At 39.3% G+C, this 16,782-nt stretch overlaps 1 protein-coding gene across 1 annotated transcript in view; it reads left to right on the top strand.

Annotated features, from left to right (window-relative positions):
• ARHGAP15 (Rho GTPase activating protein 15) overlaps positions 1-16,782 on the top strand; it is a 665,200-nt gene that overhangs the window by 528,094 nt on the left and 120,324 nt on the right. The window contains exon 12 of the mRNA XM_079782709.1: positions 1,262-1,396. Within this exon, the coding sequence (XP_079638835.1) occupies positions 1,262-1,396 (135 nt within the window). The remainder of the gene's footprint in view (positions 1-1,261; positions 1,397-16,782) is intronic.

The following is a 16,782-nucleotide window of genomic DNA, read 5'->3' as shown; positions in this document are numbered from 1 at the left end:
TACAATTTCAGTGCATATTCTTCTCTGCATTGAAAAACTGATACCAAGAGGGCATGTGCATGTGAGCCTAAGACATTGGTAAAGAAACAAAATTCCAGTTGACCAAATACCTGTTAAGTTCTTGCCAGGATATTCAGCTTTTTAATGAACCCTCAGGTTGTCTAAAATGATTAGCTTTAGTTTTCATTAAGCCCAGAATCCAAAATCTTTCCCATGTCGCATGTTTGGAAAGATAAATACTATGGATCAGCTGCAATGCTTTTGTGCCTGCGTCCTTTTAGTTGTATGTAAGGATGTTGTTTTCAAACCCTAGTCTATCACTTCTTGGATGAAAATGATTCCAGGCTTTCATATTGAGGGCAAAAGGGAAAAAAATAATAACCTGACGTCCCTTTATTTACTCTAAAAACTTCATTTTGGCATTTATTGTCTTGAATATTTAAACATTTCAACTCACTCAGGCTTCCCAAGCAAGCATTTCCGTTGTTTCTGAGAGGAGTTGGTAAGCACTTGTGGTTTGTCTTTAGTGTGTTATCATTTCTGACAGCTTTGCATAGCCTGCGTAGGCCAACAGGGGTCTGTCTAATATTGTTGCTGGGCACATTTTCCTCGATGAGATGAGAACTAAAAAAAAGAGATATTTTTGAAGTAGTAAGAAGGAATTAATATCCTTTCTCACTCAGTATTCTATTCCTTGCTGACTTTATACTCAGAGAGAGAGAGAGAGAGAGAGAGAGAGAGAGAGAGAGAGAGAAGGGTTAGCCATTATTCCCTTGTACATAGCAAGGCTAACACATGTAAAGCAATAACTCATTTTCTGTTGCCATGTTTAGCATATGTCTCCTGTTGGCTCAGCAAGGCCTTTAGGCCGGTCCCTTGAGCCGGCCATCGTTGGCAACTCTTAGCCCCTCGGCCTCAAACCCAAATAGCTTTGAATCACGTTGAGCTGTGATGCTAATTTTCATACTGCTGCATTATGGGAATAAATGATTCTGACATACTGTGTCAATGGCGCTGTCTCTTTGTGTGTCTTGTTTTTTTGTTAGCTGCATTCCTACAGATGGTATTCCATTGAAAATGTTCCCTTCCTACGGAAAAAAAAAAAAAGGAGAAAGAAAAAAAAATGCACAGCACCAAACCTCTAGGTGCAGAAGGCTGTTAACGGTTGCTGATGATAGTAGGCAAACATTAACATAATAATTAGTGTCTTGTAATTGTTTCATTAAAACCAGTTGTTCCATTTCTCCTCGTGTTTTCCCAGAAGAGAAGCTGAATTTGGACGACAGCCAGTGGGAGGACATCCACGTTGTCACCGGAGCACTGAAGATGTTTTTCCGGGAGCTGCCTGAGCCGCTCTTCCCTTTCAGCTTCTTTGAGCGGTTTGTGGAAGCGATCAGTAAGTACCTCGCACACAGGCGCGGTTGGCGGAGTGAGCTGGCAGCGTGGAATTATTAAGTAAAAAATAAGAAAGACGATAATAGCAATCATGGAGATAATAATATCCCCAATGAATGCTCCACACCTTTCAGTTTAGTGTTTGTGTTTTTGATGGCTTATTTTTATTTCTGGCCCTGTAATATTATCTGCGTGTGTTTTTTGTTTGTTTTTTTAATAAAAAAAAATAGACATTCTATTTAGGGCAACCAGTTTTCCACCAAGCCTCCTCCAATGAAAATAGCTTCTCATAGACTCTGCTTTAAAGGGGTCCCCATTGGCACCCCAACCCCTTCCTTTAGACTTTCAGAATTGCAATGAATATAACTGTGTACAAATGGGATCTTTAAAAAGAACCTCAGTGCATTACGTGTTACATTTCATAAAGAAGTGTTAAATCATCGACGGAGGCACTGCTTTCTCCTCACTCACTCGCCTTTCACCCACCAACATTGGTAAAGAGCTACAGTTTGCTTATGAGCAGTGTGAGTGCTAAATTAAATAATGGCAAGTTTCTTCTACTAATCTGGTGACTTTGTAGGAGGTTGAGTTATATCACTCAACTAGTCAGTTAACATTGTACACTCTGAGAAGCTTCCTTTTCTATTATTTTCTCATCCATAAAACACACACACTTGAAGGAAGGCAGGAAGGAAGGAAGGAAGGAAGGAAGGAAGGAAGGAAGGAAGGAAGGAGGGAGGGAGGGAGGGAGGGAGGGAGGGAGGGAGGGAGGGAGGGAGGGAGGGAGGGAGGGAGGGAGGAAGGAAGGAAGGAAGGAAGGAAGGAAGGAAGGAAGGAAGGGAGGAAGGAAGGAAAATCCAAATGCAAGGAAACTTCTGCTATTGATTCTTAGAGAAGCAACTACTAGTTCATCTCTAAATGTAATCTCTTAGCGTACACTTACTACAATTGTGACAGCTTGGAAAAAGTTTCCTGGCAAGTAGACTGATTCAAGGAGGAAAATGAAAGAAGAAAGAAAGGTAAAATTAAAAAGCTTGCAAGCCTGGCAGGAGCTTAATTAAAGTCCAAACAAGAAAAATCTGCAAGAAAAAATATGCTCTTCTTAGGAGGTCTGATCTTGGCTGGCGGTGTATGCTGTGTTCCCATTAGTGGGAGTGGGGACTTGGGGAGCCCATGTTGGAGAACAGCCCCTCAATATGCCCTTTTATTCTGTTTTTTATTTTTTTATTGTTATTATTTCACACCAAAAAAAAAAAAAAAAAAAAGCTGTGGCAAAATGATATCAACAGGAATAAAGCAGAGTTTTCTCTCCCAAATTCTTTCTCTCGTTGCCTGCTCACGATTTCGGGTTGTGTTGTTGTTGTTGTTGAATATAGTAGCCGTGCTCTAACTATGGGCTGTGAGGTGAGGCTGGAGCTCTTATCTCCCGTCCTAACATTTCACTTCATGCACTTCTGCTTCTGGAGGAAAACAGTATTTTGTAGTTCCCAGTCTCTCTTAACTTACCAGGAGGAATAAAGGACAAATAAACAAGCATGCATTTCCATAACAGCTGATTCTGATATTCTGTCTTGGATCACACCAGCACGGACTATGGCTCCCAATTATAGGACAGTGTTCTGGTAGGAACTGGAGAGACTTGCATTGGGGCACCTATCTCTAATTAGACATATCTAAAGAAGTCGTACAAACTTCACACCATGGTTTCCATACTTTTAAGTGAAGATGATCTTATTTGGAAACAGACTTGTGCATGTGCTGATTTGAGGCTGTGATGTAGGAAACCCATCAGTGAAGGTCCCCTTAGTTCACCTGATTCATGGGAAGCAGGCCCTCAGAACCCAGGTTGAGGGGGGGCATGTTATTTGAATTTCCAGAAAGAGCAGGACCACCTCTGTACTGTTCTAGGACTCAGGTCCAAGCTGGACAGAGTTTCAGAAACCCTGGCATGGTCAGAAAAAGGCAGTGTTGCGATGGGAAGCAGGCTGTCCTGACGATGGCTATTGCCAGCACTTATAAAGTGGGTGATGGTGAGAACGAATGGGACGGTGCTTAAGAAAATCCTTTAAAAATGTAAGATATCGTGCCCTAGCCGGGTTGCTCAGTGGATAGAGTGTCAGCCTGCAAACTGAAGGGTCCTGCCCGGGTTCGATTCCGGTCAAGGGCACATGCCCAGGTTGTGGGCTCGATCCCCAGTAGAGCAGTGGTTCTCAACCTTTCTAATGCCGCGAACCTTTAATACAGTTCCTCATGTTGTGGTGACCCCCAACCGTAAAATTATTTTCGTTGCTACTTCATAACTGTAATTTTGCTACTGTTATTGAATCAAAATGTAAATATATGTGTTTTCCGATGGTCTTAGGCGACCCGGCTAGCGGTTCTCAACCTGTAGGTTGCAACCCACAGGTTGAGAACCGCTGCTGTAGAGCCTAAGACCATCGGAAAACACAGATATTTATATTATGATTCATAACAGTAGCAAAATTACAGTTATGAAGTAGCAACGAAAATAATTTTACGGTTGGGGGTCACCACAACATGAGGAACTGTATTAAAGGGTCGCGGCATTAGAAAGGTTGAGAACCACTGCCAATAGAGGGTGTGCAGGAGGCAGTCGATCAATGATTCTCTCTCATTGATGTTTCTGTCTCTCTCCCTCTCCCTTCCTCTCTGAAATCAATAATATATATATATATATATATATATATATATATATATATATAATAAAAATGTAAGATATCACATAAATGCAGAGAAAGGCAACATTTCCTTCATTGATTAAGGAAGGAGAATCAATTTGAGCAACGTTGCCTTACCTAACTCAAGATAGTACTTAATTCATACGTAAAATGGAGGGACTAACCAATAGGGTAATATGTGTGAGAAATATGTTATGATGCTGGGTGGAGGCTTAGGCTTACTAACCTGTGTATTTTGGGATAAACTTGAAATTAGTTTTTGTGTTCTAAACTCAGCTCTAGGTCGTAATTCATATTGAAATATACTCAAGAAGTAAAGAGACTAGCCACCTAGGTCCTGAGCAACGGTAAAACCACACCAGAGGAAGTATTTTGATCCCATTGTGCACCAATGAGTAAAATAAAATTCAAAATATAAATTTAAAGATGGTAATATTTATACAGTCCTAGAAGCGTGCTGAGCTTTATCATAGCTCTCACTGCCTCTTGTAAAATCTGTACAGTGAGAAGCTCTCTACCTGTCCATGAATCCTTAGCCTTTTATAAAAGGAATAAACCAGGAATCGACCAGGTAAGATAAATTCACAGGGGAGATGACCATATATGCTGGCGCTGAGCTGCTTTGGCTCTTCTCACCCTCCACTTTTGCACTCTGTGCCGTCGGAAGCTTGACCTTAGCCAGCTCTACTGTAGCTCTTAGAAGCCAGCAGCAGTCGGTAGCAAGGGGTGGTGGGGAGAAAAGGCCAGCCAGTTTATGAGTGTATCCCCACCCCCTGCCTTGGTTGGCTTCTCTACCTGAGGATCCATCTCCTCCATGGCTTCAGCTTGGGTGGACAGACCTCCTGTGCTTCCAGCTTCTGTCTGGTGATGTGGATCTTCCTCTTTTTCCAGCCTGGTAGTGGCTTCCTGCTATGGCTAGTTTTTTTGGTTTCTTCTCTCTTCTTTATTTGACTATAAGCTTCCTTATTAGAGGATACCCAGTTCCCTCCATCAAGATAATTTGTTCCATTGGCATAAATAGTTGAAGAAGGGGTTTCTGTTCTTTGGTTAAAACACTAGCAGAACACCATGCCAGTCAATGTCACAGTTCATGGAGCTATAACATTATTTCCCTTTTCTCTCTCACTGCCCCCAAGCCCAGTTTGTGGAGGCTTAACGTTTTTAAATTGAGAGATCTGTTACCCTTTTATAACAGAGTTAAAAGGTGAATAGACCAAAGGAATTTTACATCCATCTGGAATGCTTTACCTCTGAGGAAGAAATTTTATTTCATGTATAAGCAATTAATGACTGCTTATGCTATTTGAACTACTGTTAATTTTCATTATATGTTTGAAAGTCATCATTACATATTCCAAGAAAAGAGAACAGAAGGCATTTACTTTTTAAAATAGTTTTCTTTTTACCCAAAACAAACATTAATATGATAAGAACCTGCAATTGCCATAGTGATCCCTTGTCTGATAACACCCATTGGGATAACAAAAACACTAGAGATTGTTTTACATTTCAGAATGCAAGTACCACAGTTATTGATCTGAAATTCTATACTTAAGGTCAATGCAACTGGGTCACCTGCAGGGTTACTTCATGGGGATTTAACCCACTGACTGCAGAGACTAATTCCCTGGAATTGACTTGTGCTGAAGGCATTATTAGTACTGCAAATGTGAACCGGGTACAGAAATACAGCTCTAGGGTTTTATGACAGGTAATTCAATCTGTGGCCACAGGCCTGCAGGGCTCTGGACATTTCCAGTACATCTAAATCCTAGGAAATGTACTAAGTTCACCTCTATTGCCATTTTATTTTTGTCCTGGTAACTCTACAGATCCAAAGTAAAGAGACAAAAAACCAGTGGCTTTTCTATTTAAATAGCTGCATTTTTCCAAAATCCTTAGGAAATGGAAAGAGAGGAGAAAAACTCATTGTATTTTTATAATTATATCATCTTTTTTTCTGAGACTAACACAAAGCAGGAGATATTGGAGAAGTGAAAAAATTATGTGGAAAATAATTTCTAGCTTATAAAGATACTATGAGAATCAAATAAGGTATTTTCCTTACTCTTTATTAGATGCTCAATAAATGATTGGAAAGGGATTCATTTTTTTTTAGAGGAGTAAGGCAAATCACAAAATAGTTCCCAAATTCACATGGCTCAAAAGATTAAACTTAGCATTCAGTTTCAGACTCTAAAACATAAATATTTTCCATCTTCCTACATTGCATTTCTGGGAAGTTTTATCTAAAAAAATTTTTTGCTTGAAGAATAACTAATTAGCCACTGCCAAATATCTGGCTGTTAAATTACCCTATATAAGGACTATACCATATGTCCTATATCATTCTATATAAAACCACAACCTTTTCTACTTAAAACAACAACAACAACAACAACAACAACAACAACAAGGTTAGAATTAAACTAAATGATCAGAAATACTAGTTTTGGAGTTTTAATCAGAAATAAGGTAGAACTTTCCAAGAGTGAGCAATGTTTCAGTATTTACTAATAGATACTACAAGCATCTATTCTTCAAATGTTAGCCTCTCTGAGTACATTTTAATTCTCCACTGTATTTTTGTAACTAATTTTTCACCACACCCTTTTGAAATTCATTTAGATATACACAATGTTATTTTCCTATTTAATATGAGTAACTATTTCAAGTTTAAGTATTCTTTTTTTCTAGGTTTTCACTTGTATCAAATTACAACATGCAACAATCCAAATTTTACAGAGGAGTTTCTGATGGAAAGTGATGGATTGGGCCCTATCACTTCACATCCCTGGGCTTACTCATTTACCTATTTGTTTTTGTCTCTTCCAGTGGTTAACTTTACAACTCCGGGTAATATCTCTACTTCATGAATTATCAACTATGGATAATACCTAATATGAAATATTAACTTATTCCTTCCACTTCCAGCAATATTTAATAGTTACGTAACACATTTAGGTGTTAAATAATACACATAAACCTGCTTCTTGTTTCATCAACATTCGACAATAGCTCCTAACTTCCCTTTGTAAGATGAATGTATTTTCCTTTTCACTCTTTACCTCTCTGCCCTTCTTTCAGAATCATTGGTCATTAACGCCTTTAAAGTTTAATGGTTGTTCTAAGTCTTCAGTTTGACCAATTAGAAAACTAATAAACACCTTTTATATTTGCATTGTTACAAGTCTGTAACACTGCCTGTCCAAGTGGTTTCACAAAGATTTCTTCTCTAGAGTTCACTGTCACAATCCCTGTACTTCTCAAAGAATACTAGTATTCCTCACCCAGTCAAATAGAGTCTATTTTATTACACTCCAAAAAGGCTGAAACTCTTGGCCACATTTGGTTCTCTTTGTAGTTGGATCATGATTTTCCTGTATAAATTTTACATTTATATTTTTCTGGAGTTTGTAATTCCTTTTATTTTTCTTTGCTTTCTTTTTTTCTTTTGCAATGTACTTACTCTTTTCTGATACTATTGCAGAGTCCTGTTTTTTTTCCAGGACCCAGGACACCTCCTTTCTGGAACCTTCTGTCTTTCTAATTCATATTGAATGGTGGCTTTCAGGAGTGCTTCAGGGTGCTCAGTGAGGAATTTCTTTCTGCTTCCTGAATTGGAGACACTGTTTCCTAGAAGAGATATGTATTAGTTTTCTGTTGCTGCCATAACAAATTACATGAAACTTGATGGCTTCAACTACAGTTATTTCTTATCTTACAGTTCTGTGGGCAGAAGTCTGACACTTGGTCTCGCTGGGCTAGAAGCAGTGTCAGAAGGACTGCATTCCTTCCTGGAAACTCCAGAGGAGAATCCACTTCCTTGCCTTTTCCAGCGTCTAGGGGCTGCCTGCAAGCCTTGGCTAGTGTTCTTTCCTCCACCTTCACAGGCAGCAGTCACACATGACATCACGTCACTCTGACCTCTTCCATGGTCATACGTCCCTCTGACTTTCTTTCACCTCCATCTTCCATTTTTGAGGACCCTTGTGATTATAGGGGTCTCTCCCAGATAACCTAGAATACCTTCACCACCTCAGGGTTCTTAACTTAATCATGTCTAAAAAATATCTTTGCCAGTAAGGTAACATGTTCACAGGCTCTGGGAATTAAGGTGTGTATATCTTTGTGGAGCCATTTTTCTTTCTACTCCATGTTTTCCCCTCTCCTCATTTTTGCCGGTAGCACCTGCTCCACCTTCATGTCACAAATGCTCTTAATCCATCAATTTTCACCTGCCTTCTCTCAAATCCAAATGATCATCAGAGTTGACATGACAGTGAAACTATAGATTGATTAGTAGATAATAGAGAAGTAAAGAGAATCTACCTCATGCATTTACCTACAAGATGTGTTATATATTCTTTTTGAGGGATAGGCTTAAAGGTTTGACTCAAGCCTGGACCAAAGGTCATTTATTCAAGGACTATCTGATGATTTCATTTTGGCCAACTTCTTCACTTCAGCTATTTGGTGCTCATGATTGAGCATGTGAGTTTGTATTTGTTGTCTTATTGTATTCTGAGTTTTCAAATTTGCCTTTTGTGTGTAAAAATAATTACTTTTTTTTCCCCACCCCTGAGTAGTGTTCTATATATTTCCCATCATGGGAATGTAATCAAAGCTAACTTCTTGATCAAAACAACCTTATTATTAGTTATTATATGAATTATTAAATATTAATACTAATATAAATTTCTTTGTCATGTTTTCCAGCTTCTCTTAAGAAAACATTAGATATAATGCTTATTATATATATATCATATTTATTTTATAAATGTGCATATACCTGTATGTATGTATATACATATGTATATAACAGATATATGTAATGTTATTTATAAGTCTTCAATTTAAAGGCTGTAGTCACACATGAATTTGAAGACATATCTTTGAATACTCAGATTTTGTAAACACTGATTAATTATGCAGTAAAACAAATTGCGAGCAATGGTATCAAGAAGTTTGACTCAGCACCATTAAAATGCAGGCTGTTATCACCAAAGGTAGAGCATACCCCGTGCCTAGTTCTTAAATATAACTAATCTATCTGTCATATATATGACATGTATATTAACTACTCCTATATTCTGTCAGTCACACCATCCTCATATAAAAATGATTTACATTAAATATATTGCCCTATGACAGAAAGCATCTGTTGCATGTCCAAATGTTTCCCCCTCTATGGCCATTATGCCATTTTACCTTTAAAGTATACTTTCAATAGTAAGTGGGGGTGGGGGAAACGCCAGTCAAGTATATTCGCAAATATTTCCTTTACTCTTGACTTTTTCTTGCCCTCTGTTCAAACTATTTCTGATGCATCATCAACTTCATGATGACACTTTGGGAGAAAAGAAACAGAGCTTGCAAGGCACTTGATTACAAACAGCCACTAAACTTTAAAGCATGATAGTGACAAATTGCCTTAAAACTAGAGAAGTAAAAAGCAGGGTTTGAAGGGTCACCACAAAGAAAACAGAGATGTAAAAATAATGTAGTATAAAAATATCCTCCATGCACCATTTTAAGGAGATTGAAATTAAAATAAAGATAGATTTTACAAATAGCCTCCTTCTACTAAAATTTCCAGTGCAAGCTAACGTTCTCACAGACTTGGCAAAGTTTTTTCTTGTGGTTGCTTTTTAATCAGTGCTTGTGTGTGTGTGTGTGTGTGTGTGTGTGTGTGTGTGTGCGCGCGTGTGTGTTTAGCAAACTAAAATTTTATAGCTGATGCCCAGCTTGTCTCTTAACTCATTCTAATTGTATTCATAATTAAATTGTAAAAAGTAAATAGTTGACTAGAGCCAAATGGCTTACACAGGTGTCTTTTTGTAGGAATGCTTTAGTTGGTAGACAATAAACAACTGGACCTCCATCTACTTAATTTGGCTTAATGAAAAGTCCTTTATAAGTAAAACTAGAAGGGGATTCAGAACTAAAATTGGTCCTTAACTCTGAAATTAATTGAGTGGTAAGACATCAGCTCCATTGAAAATGTGGTGTTTGTCTTTTTGTTTTTCCTTAAAACTTCCCTTTTAGTTGCACTCCTTTCTTCCAGAGTCTTAAGAGATCACTTTTCAAAGCAATAAAACTTTCAAGCTGAGCAATCAGCCAGCAGGCCTTCGTGAGTCAGCTTCCTGAGCATCCCTTCTCCCACTGAATAGACGTGCTGCCAAAAGATGTATAACAAAATGCAGAATTTCACCTCAATACCTCAGCGCAAAACAGTTATCCTGACCCATTCCTCTCATGGTAGACTTACATCACTGGTTTTCATTGCCTGTTATCAAGTTCACTGCATCAATAGATTCTGATGAAACTGAGGGTGTGTGATCTTTTTCATGTCATACTGAGACGCCTGCCTCGCTTCACATTCTTGGGGTTGACACAAACACTGCATTGTGATCACCACTGAGGGGCCTTCCAAAAAATGTTGTACCCACCCACTTCCATCTCGGACTGGCTACATCTCCAGGAGAAGAGCCTCTCCTACTTCCCCAGTAAGTTTTTTCTCTCTCATTCAATCCAGTGTGATTCTGATTATACATATAATCCAAATGCTGCAACTGGCTTGGCATTGCATTTTGAGGAAAAGCCCGATTATTTGTGAGCCTTGCAAAATCTTACAATGATCTGGTGGCCCACACTTCTCTTGCCGTGCCCGTCTCACTCATGCCTGTTGGTCTCCTGGCTCTTCATTGAGTTCCTCAGGTGCATGGAGGGTCTCTGCCCAATCTCTCTATCAGTGGCATGTCCCAAGATGGCCACTTACATGCTAACTTCTCAGTGAGGTTATTCTCAACAGCTAAGCCAAAATTTCTACCTGCTCGGCATACCACCACCTCCATTCAACTATGACGCCACTATTTACTACCTGCAAGACCTGCAAGAGCCAATTCTTAACCTCTCTAAGCCTCAATTTTCCCATCTATGAAATGATGTAAAAATAGTATCTTCCCCATGGGGATTGGGAAGAATTTGATGAAATGCTAATCATGACAAAGCACGTTCAGATTTCCTGACACATTGTACTCAGTAATTGTTAGCTCATATTATTAAATCAGAGTGCAACCAGACTGTCCTTAGAACAAACTCCCAGATGACCTTTTGGTCCATTCTCACAAGCATTTCCACTCCTCTGGTAAAGCTGCCTTAAGCAGCACATATGACTATCCCTATTCTGCTTTAACATTTGTTTCTAGAATTCCAAACCGCATCAAATATGTTTAGAATATTATTACCGGATATTCTATTGCTTCACAATCTCCACTTTCCTTCTTTTATCTCCTAACATTTCTCCTTTGTTTTGCAAGTCTTTCCCAGGCACAACCCCACTCGATTAGGCCAAAGTCTGTCACTTTATTCTAGAATGTCCATCTTAAAATTATAACCCTGAAGCTTACCATTTTCTCCAACATGACACTGCCTTGTGTCTATTAAGTATTAGTAAATCTGTCAAATTCACAGTGACACCGGAAGAGACAACTTCAAAGTCATCCCTCCTCCCTGTTGGGAAACTAGCTACCTTGCTGATAGTATACCCTGTGTTTCAGCTTGTGAAGGTCATAGACTCATTGGTAGATGAGGAGCTTATGGTGTGGCAGGGTAGGCTAAACACCAGCCTGTGCAAATATTTGTAACACTGTAGATCTTTCTCACAGTTAAAAACATTAAAAGGGTTATCAAATAAAGTGTACTCAAGAAGTTACCTTCCTCATACGCACACATCGACACAAGGACACAGACACACACATGCACACACACTTGTTTTCCAAACCAGGAATGTTTCAGATTTTTCTTTTCAACTCTCACGATTTATGGTAGTCTAGCTTTAAAAAAGTAGACTTATTATTTTTTTACAATTATTCCAGGAGAATTTCCACAGTAACCTCTCTTGAGCTGTTTTCAAAACTTGATACAGCCCTGGCCAGCATGGCTAAGTAGTTAGAGCTTTGGCCCGTTCAAACCGAAGGGTTGCAAGTTCCATTCTGGTCAAGGGCACCTACCTGGGTTGCAGGTTCCCTGCCCAGGTCGGGGTGCTTGTGTGATGGCTCTCTCACATCAATGTTTGTCTCTCTCACCCTCCCTTCCACTCTCTCTAAAATCAATGGAAAAATTATCCTCCAGAGAGGATATTAACAAACAAACAAAAAATGTACAGAATGAGAACTGATCCCGTCCCCTGCTTTCTCTCATTGCTCACACTCAGTCACATGCTCTCATTTGCTCAAGCTCCCATCTTTACTGGAGTTCTCCAGCTCTCTGTCACTAAAGGGATTTTCTTTCAATAGCTTCTAATACTATCATGGGCTCCTTGAAATGTGGCATTTTTTTATTTGGCTCACTCCTTACTATTCTGGAGAATTAAACTTTAGATGTGATGTCTGCTGGAGTACTACACATTTCCTGGGGGAATACTGCTCATGTTGGAGCAGCGGAATCTCCTCACTGAGAACTATCATGTGACTTAAGAGAATGAAATTTTCTCCTAAGGATTCACTTAGACATTTTCTACCTGTGCTTTGGGAAACATAAACATGGAAAATGGATATATTCTTCTAGAAAACAAGTAGCAGTGCTGGTTTTAAGAGTAAACCTAATATGCTTAGAAGAAAGAAAGCAAACCTATTTTTAAAACTTCATGAACTATAAAGAAGTTATATTGGCTAATTGTGAGACTTTTTTCCTTTCATTGACTTATTTATAGTTTTCCATTTAAATGTGAGGATCCACCCCTTCCCCACTTGTATTTTATGCAACACCTTTCTTTTTCAGCAAATTGAAATTGTAAAAGGTCAAATGCCTAGGGCCCTGAGTCCATGATTGCTATCTAACCAATCAGCTCTTGGCCCCTTTCTCTTTTTCTTCTCACTTTGCATGTCCAGCAGGTGAAAGGTTGACTCTTTCAGATCTCAAGCCTATTTCTCTGCCAAATGTTGGGAGGGCAGACCTACTGGTGCCATCTATTGTGCTAGTTGTGGGTTGATACTGTCTTACCAGCAGATGAAATCAACAATCTTTTGGGCTCCTTCTCCAAGCTCCTAACTCTGAGCTCACAAGTAGGATTATTCTTTGACACTTTTTGTGTATGATTCTCTGAATATCTAATTTTCATCTAAGAAGGAACTACTACCTCATTGAAAATTTTTTCAGAAATTTCTATGTCTTTGTGCTGTATTATGAAAATGTTTCAGGGGGAAGAAATAGAATGATCTTAAGCAAACTTTAGACACAGAAAGAGCTCAGAGACCCCTGTATATGATGCTCAAGTCTAATTCTCAGGACTTCTGAAAGCTGGATCCCTGGATAAATATAGAGCAGTGTTAGCCAAGCAGAAGCCCCTAAGCTCTCCACAAATGGGAACGACAGACCAGCTAGAACAAAGGTAGAAAAATCACATCAGTCAATGTCAGGATCCAAACAGCATTTTTCTTTAACAGTCCCTTAATATTTGAAAATATTTAAAATATAAGTTCCAATCCTTGCTCAGTGTTCTCCTTTCTTTCTCTGTTCTTTCAATGACACACTAATCCCATCATGAGGCTGCACCTCAAGGAAACCTAGTTATGTCCCAAAGGCCCCACCTCCAAGTACCATCACACTGGGGATTAGGGCTTTAACTGATAAATATGGGGGGAGAGGGAGTGCAGAAATTCAGTTCACAACAGAAATCATACTTCAATGGAGTGTTTTAGTTGTACAGCTTTCTCAGAGCATGATCAACTTTCCTCCCTTATGTCTTTATATTATTTCAACACAAGATTTAGCTCTTTATTAATATTATTTAATTATATTCTTGGGGGTCAGAAATTGAATTTAAAGTCCAAGGTGTCACTTTTACCCATTTCTCCCTCATACATGTTTGAACCTACATGCAGAAATATGCGTGTAACTTTGTGCAATTGTGCTCTTCTCCTCATGATCTCAGGCTGTCAAGACACTAACAACAGCAGGGGAGTTTGGCTTTAAGTTTGAAGTTTTGCATATTCACAAGACTTATCGCACCTGAGTCATATAACAACTAAAACCTGGACAAAAACCTAAGTGTTTAACTATAAGTCCTTCAGTTTCATCATTCAACCTTCCTCTCAGCATTATGGCATTTGCAATTTGAGCAATCGTCTGCCATGCCCATATCCAGGCCCTAAAATACATTTAAAGATTATGTAACACAGACTGGAAAGCCACTGGGACAATGGAGCAATTAGATTAACAATTTACTGTATTTGGGAGAAAACTTTAAACACTGTGCCAGTAAGAAGAATTGTAGAAAAGAACTGTCAAAATTTATAAAGCAGAATTCTTTAGACTTATGGGCAGCTTTTGGAATTAATTTGAATTATAAATATTGTCAACTAATAGAGCAGTGTTAATATATAAATAAATCCTGGAACTTTACATATAATTACAGTCCCACATTGTGCTCTACTGACCATATTTCACTTGAATACATCCAAATGCTATGTGTACATTTTACCATTTAAGTTAATATTTATAATACTCCTTTGTGTCCGATATGATTGTTCCCATTATTTCAGTTTAGGAAACTGGGGCTCATAGGTGCTAATTAGCATGCTAAGGCTTACCAGCTGGGAAAGTGCAGAGCTGAGTTTTGAACTCAGAACCAGAAGATTCCAAAGCTGTTACTTTTAACCAGTCTTGCCTGATTTGGACAAAGTGATAACAAGTGTCTACTTAGAAATGAGATAATTAGTAGATTTAGATGTGATTCAGATAAAGACTATGTTGTCAAGAATTACAGTGATAGGAAACTAAGTAGAACATGAATAAATTTCTCTGCTCAGACCCTTGGTCTCAAAACCCCATTATTTAAGAAAGGCTTCTGTCCTGATTATTCAATTTAAAATGAAATCAACAAAATTGTTCACTGCTTTCTGTATCCAAGGTGACATTATAGGTGCTCCTTCTTTCACCTACATCACTTGAAAAACTTTAAAAAATAAAATTAAATACCAGTAAACACTAAACACACCTAGCATATGAAGAAGGGCATGTTTTAAAGTGTATGTAGAAACATCTCCTTATTACACTTTCTAGCAAGTGAATTAAGAAATAACATCATAGCCCTGGACATTGTGGCTCAGTTAGCTGGGCGTCCTCCTGTGTACCGAAAGGTCACTGGTTTGATTCCTGGGCAGGGCACATGCCCAGGTTTTGGGCTTAATCCCAGAAAGAGGGTGTGCAGGAGGCAGCTGATCAATGTTTTGCTCACAAATCAATCTTTCTCCAAATTCTCTCTCCCTTCCTCTCTCTCTAAAAATCAATTTTTAAAAATCTTAAAATAAATAGCATTATAATATTTCCTACAATTTTCATCATGTATGTTGTTTAATTGAAAGACGGGCTACAGTACAGCATCACCTTGCTCCTCATGTCATGTGCTAGAAATGTATTTTCATGGACTCCATAAATTAAATTCATTATCTCAGCCCATCACGTTCATAATTTAAAAAGCCCAGATACAGTTAAAGTATTGCTGCTCTGTCCACTCACAGTCAATGATAGTGCTCTTTTTAAAAAATGTTTAACATCACCCTGGCTGGGTGGCTCAGTTGGTTGGAGCGCCGTCCCAAACACCAAAAGGTTGAAGGTTTGATTCCCAAACAAGGCACATATAGACTGCAATTCGATTCCTGGTTGAGGCATGTATGGGAGGCAACCAATAGATGTTTCTCTCACATTGTTATTCTCTCTCTAAAATCAATAAAAACATATCCTCAAGTGTATTTGAAACAGAGCAAACACACAGAAAAGTACACAGATCATGAGAGTATTAATAATGGGGAAAATATTTTTATAAAATTACTTTTCTAGGCTCCTATGTTTGTGACTCTTTGACAATTAATTGTAAATTATCTCTGTTGAATTTTTAAGTCTGAAACTGAGTATTAGTTGTCTTATGTCTAGGTATAGAACTACACAATATTTTTTTTCCATCTCTTGATGTGACCTAAGCATCTCTGGAGTGGAACCATGTCTTACTCATCTTTATAGCTCCAGCTCTAGGTGAATATAAAAACACTAGAGGCCCGGTGCACGAAATTTGTGCATGGGGGGCGGGGGTGTCCCTCAGCCCAGCCTGCACCCTCTCCAATCTGGGACCCCTCAAGGGATGTCCGACTGCCCATTTAGGCCCAATCGGGATCGGGCCTAAATGGGCAGTCGGACATCCCTCTCACAATCCAGGACTGCTGGCTCCCAACTGCTTGCCTGCCTGCCTTCCTGATTACCCCTAACCGCTTTCTGCCTGCCAGCCTGATCACCCCCTAACCACTCCCCTGCCAGCCTGATTGATGTCTAACTGCTCCCCTGCCAGCCTGTTTGCCCCCAACTTCCCTCCTCTGCTGGCCTGGTTACCCCTAACTGCCCTCCCCTAAGGCTTGATCGTCCCCAACTGCCCTCCCTTACAGGCCTGGTCCCTCCCAACTGCCCTCTCCTGCTGGCCTGATCGCCCACAACTGCCCTTCCTTACAGGCCTGATCCCTCCCAACTTCCCTCTCCTGCTGGCCATCTTGTGGTGGCCATCTTGTGTCCACATGGGGGCAGGATCTTTGACCACATGGGGGCAGCCATCTTGTGTGTTGGAGTGATGGTCAATCTGCATATTACTCTTTTATTAGATAAGATAGAGGCCTGGTGCATGGGTGGGGGCCAGCTG

Source organism: Cnephaeus nilssonii, assembly GCF_951640355.1.
Source record: "Cnephaeus nilssonii genome assembly, chromosome: 10".
NCBI lineage: Eukaryota > Metazoa > Chordata > Mammalia > Chiroptera > Vespertilionidae > Cnephaeus > Cnephaeus nilssonii.
This window is presented reverse-complemented; position numbering and strand designations above follow the sequence as displayed.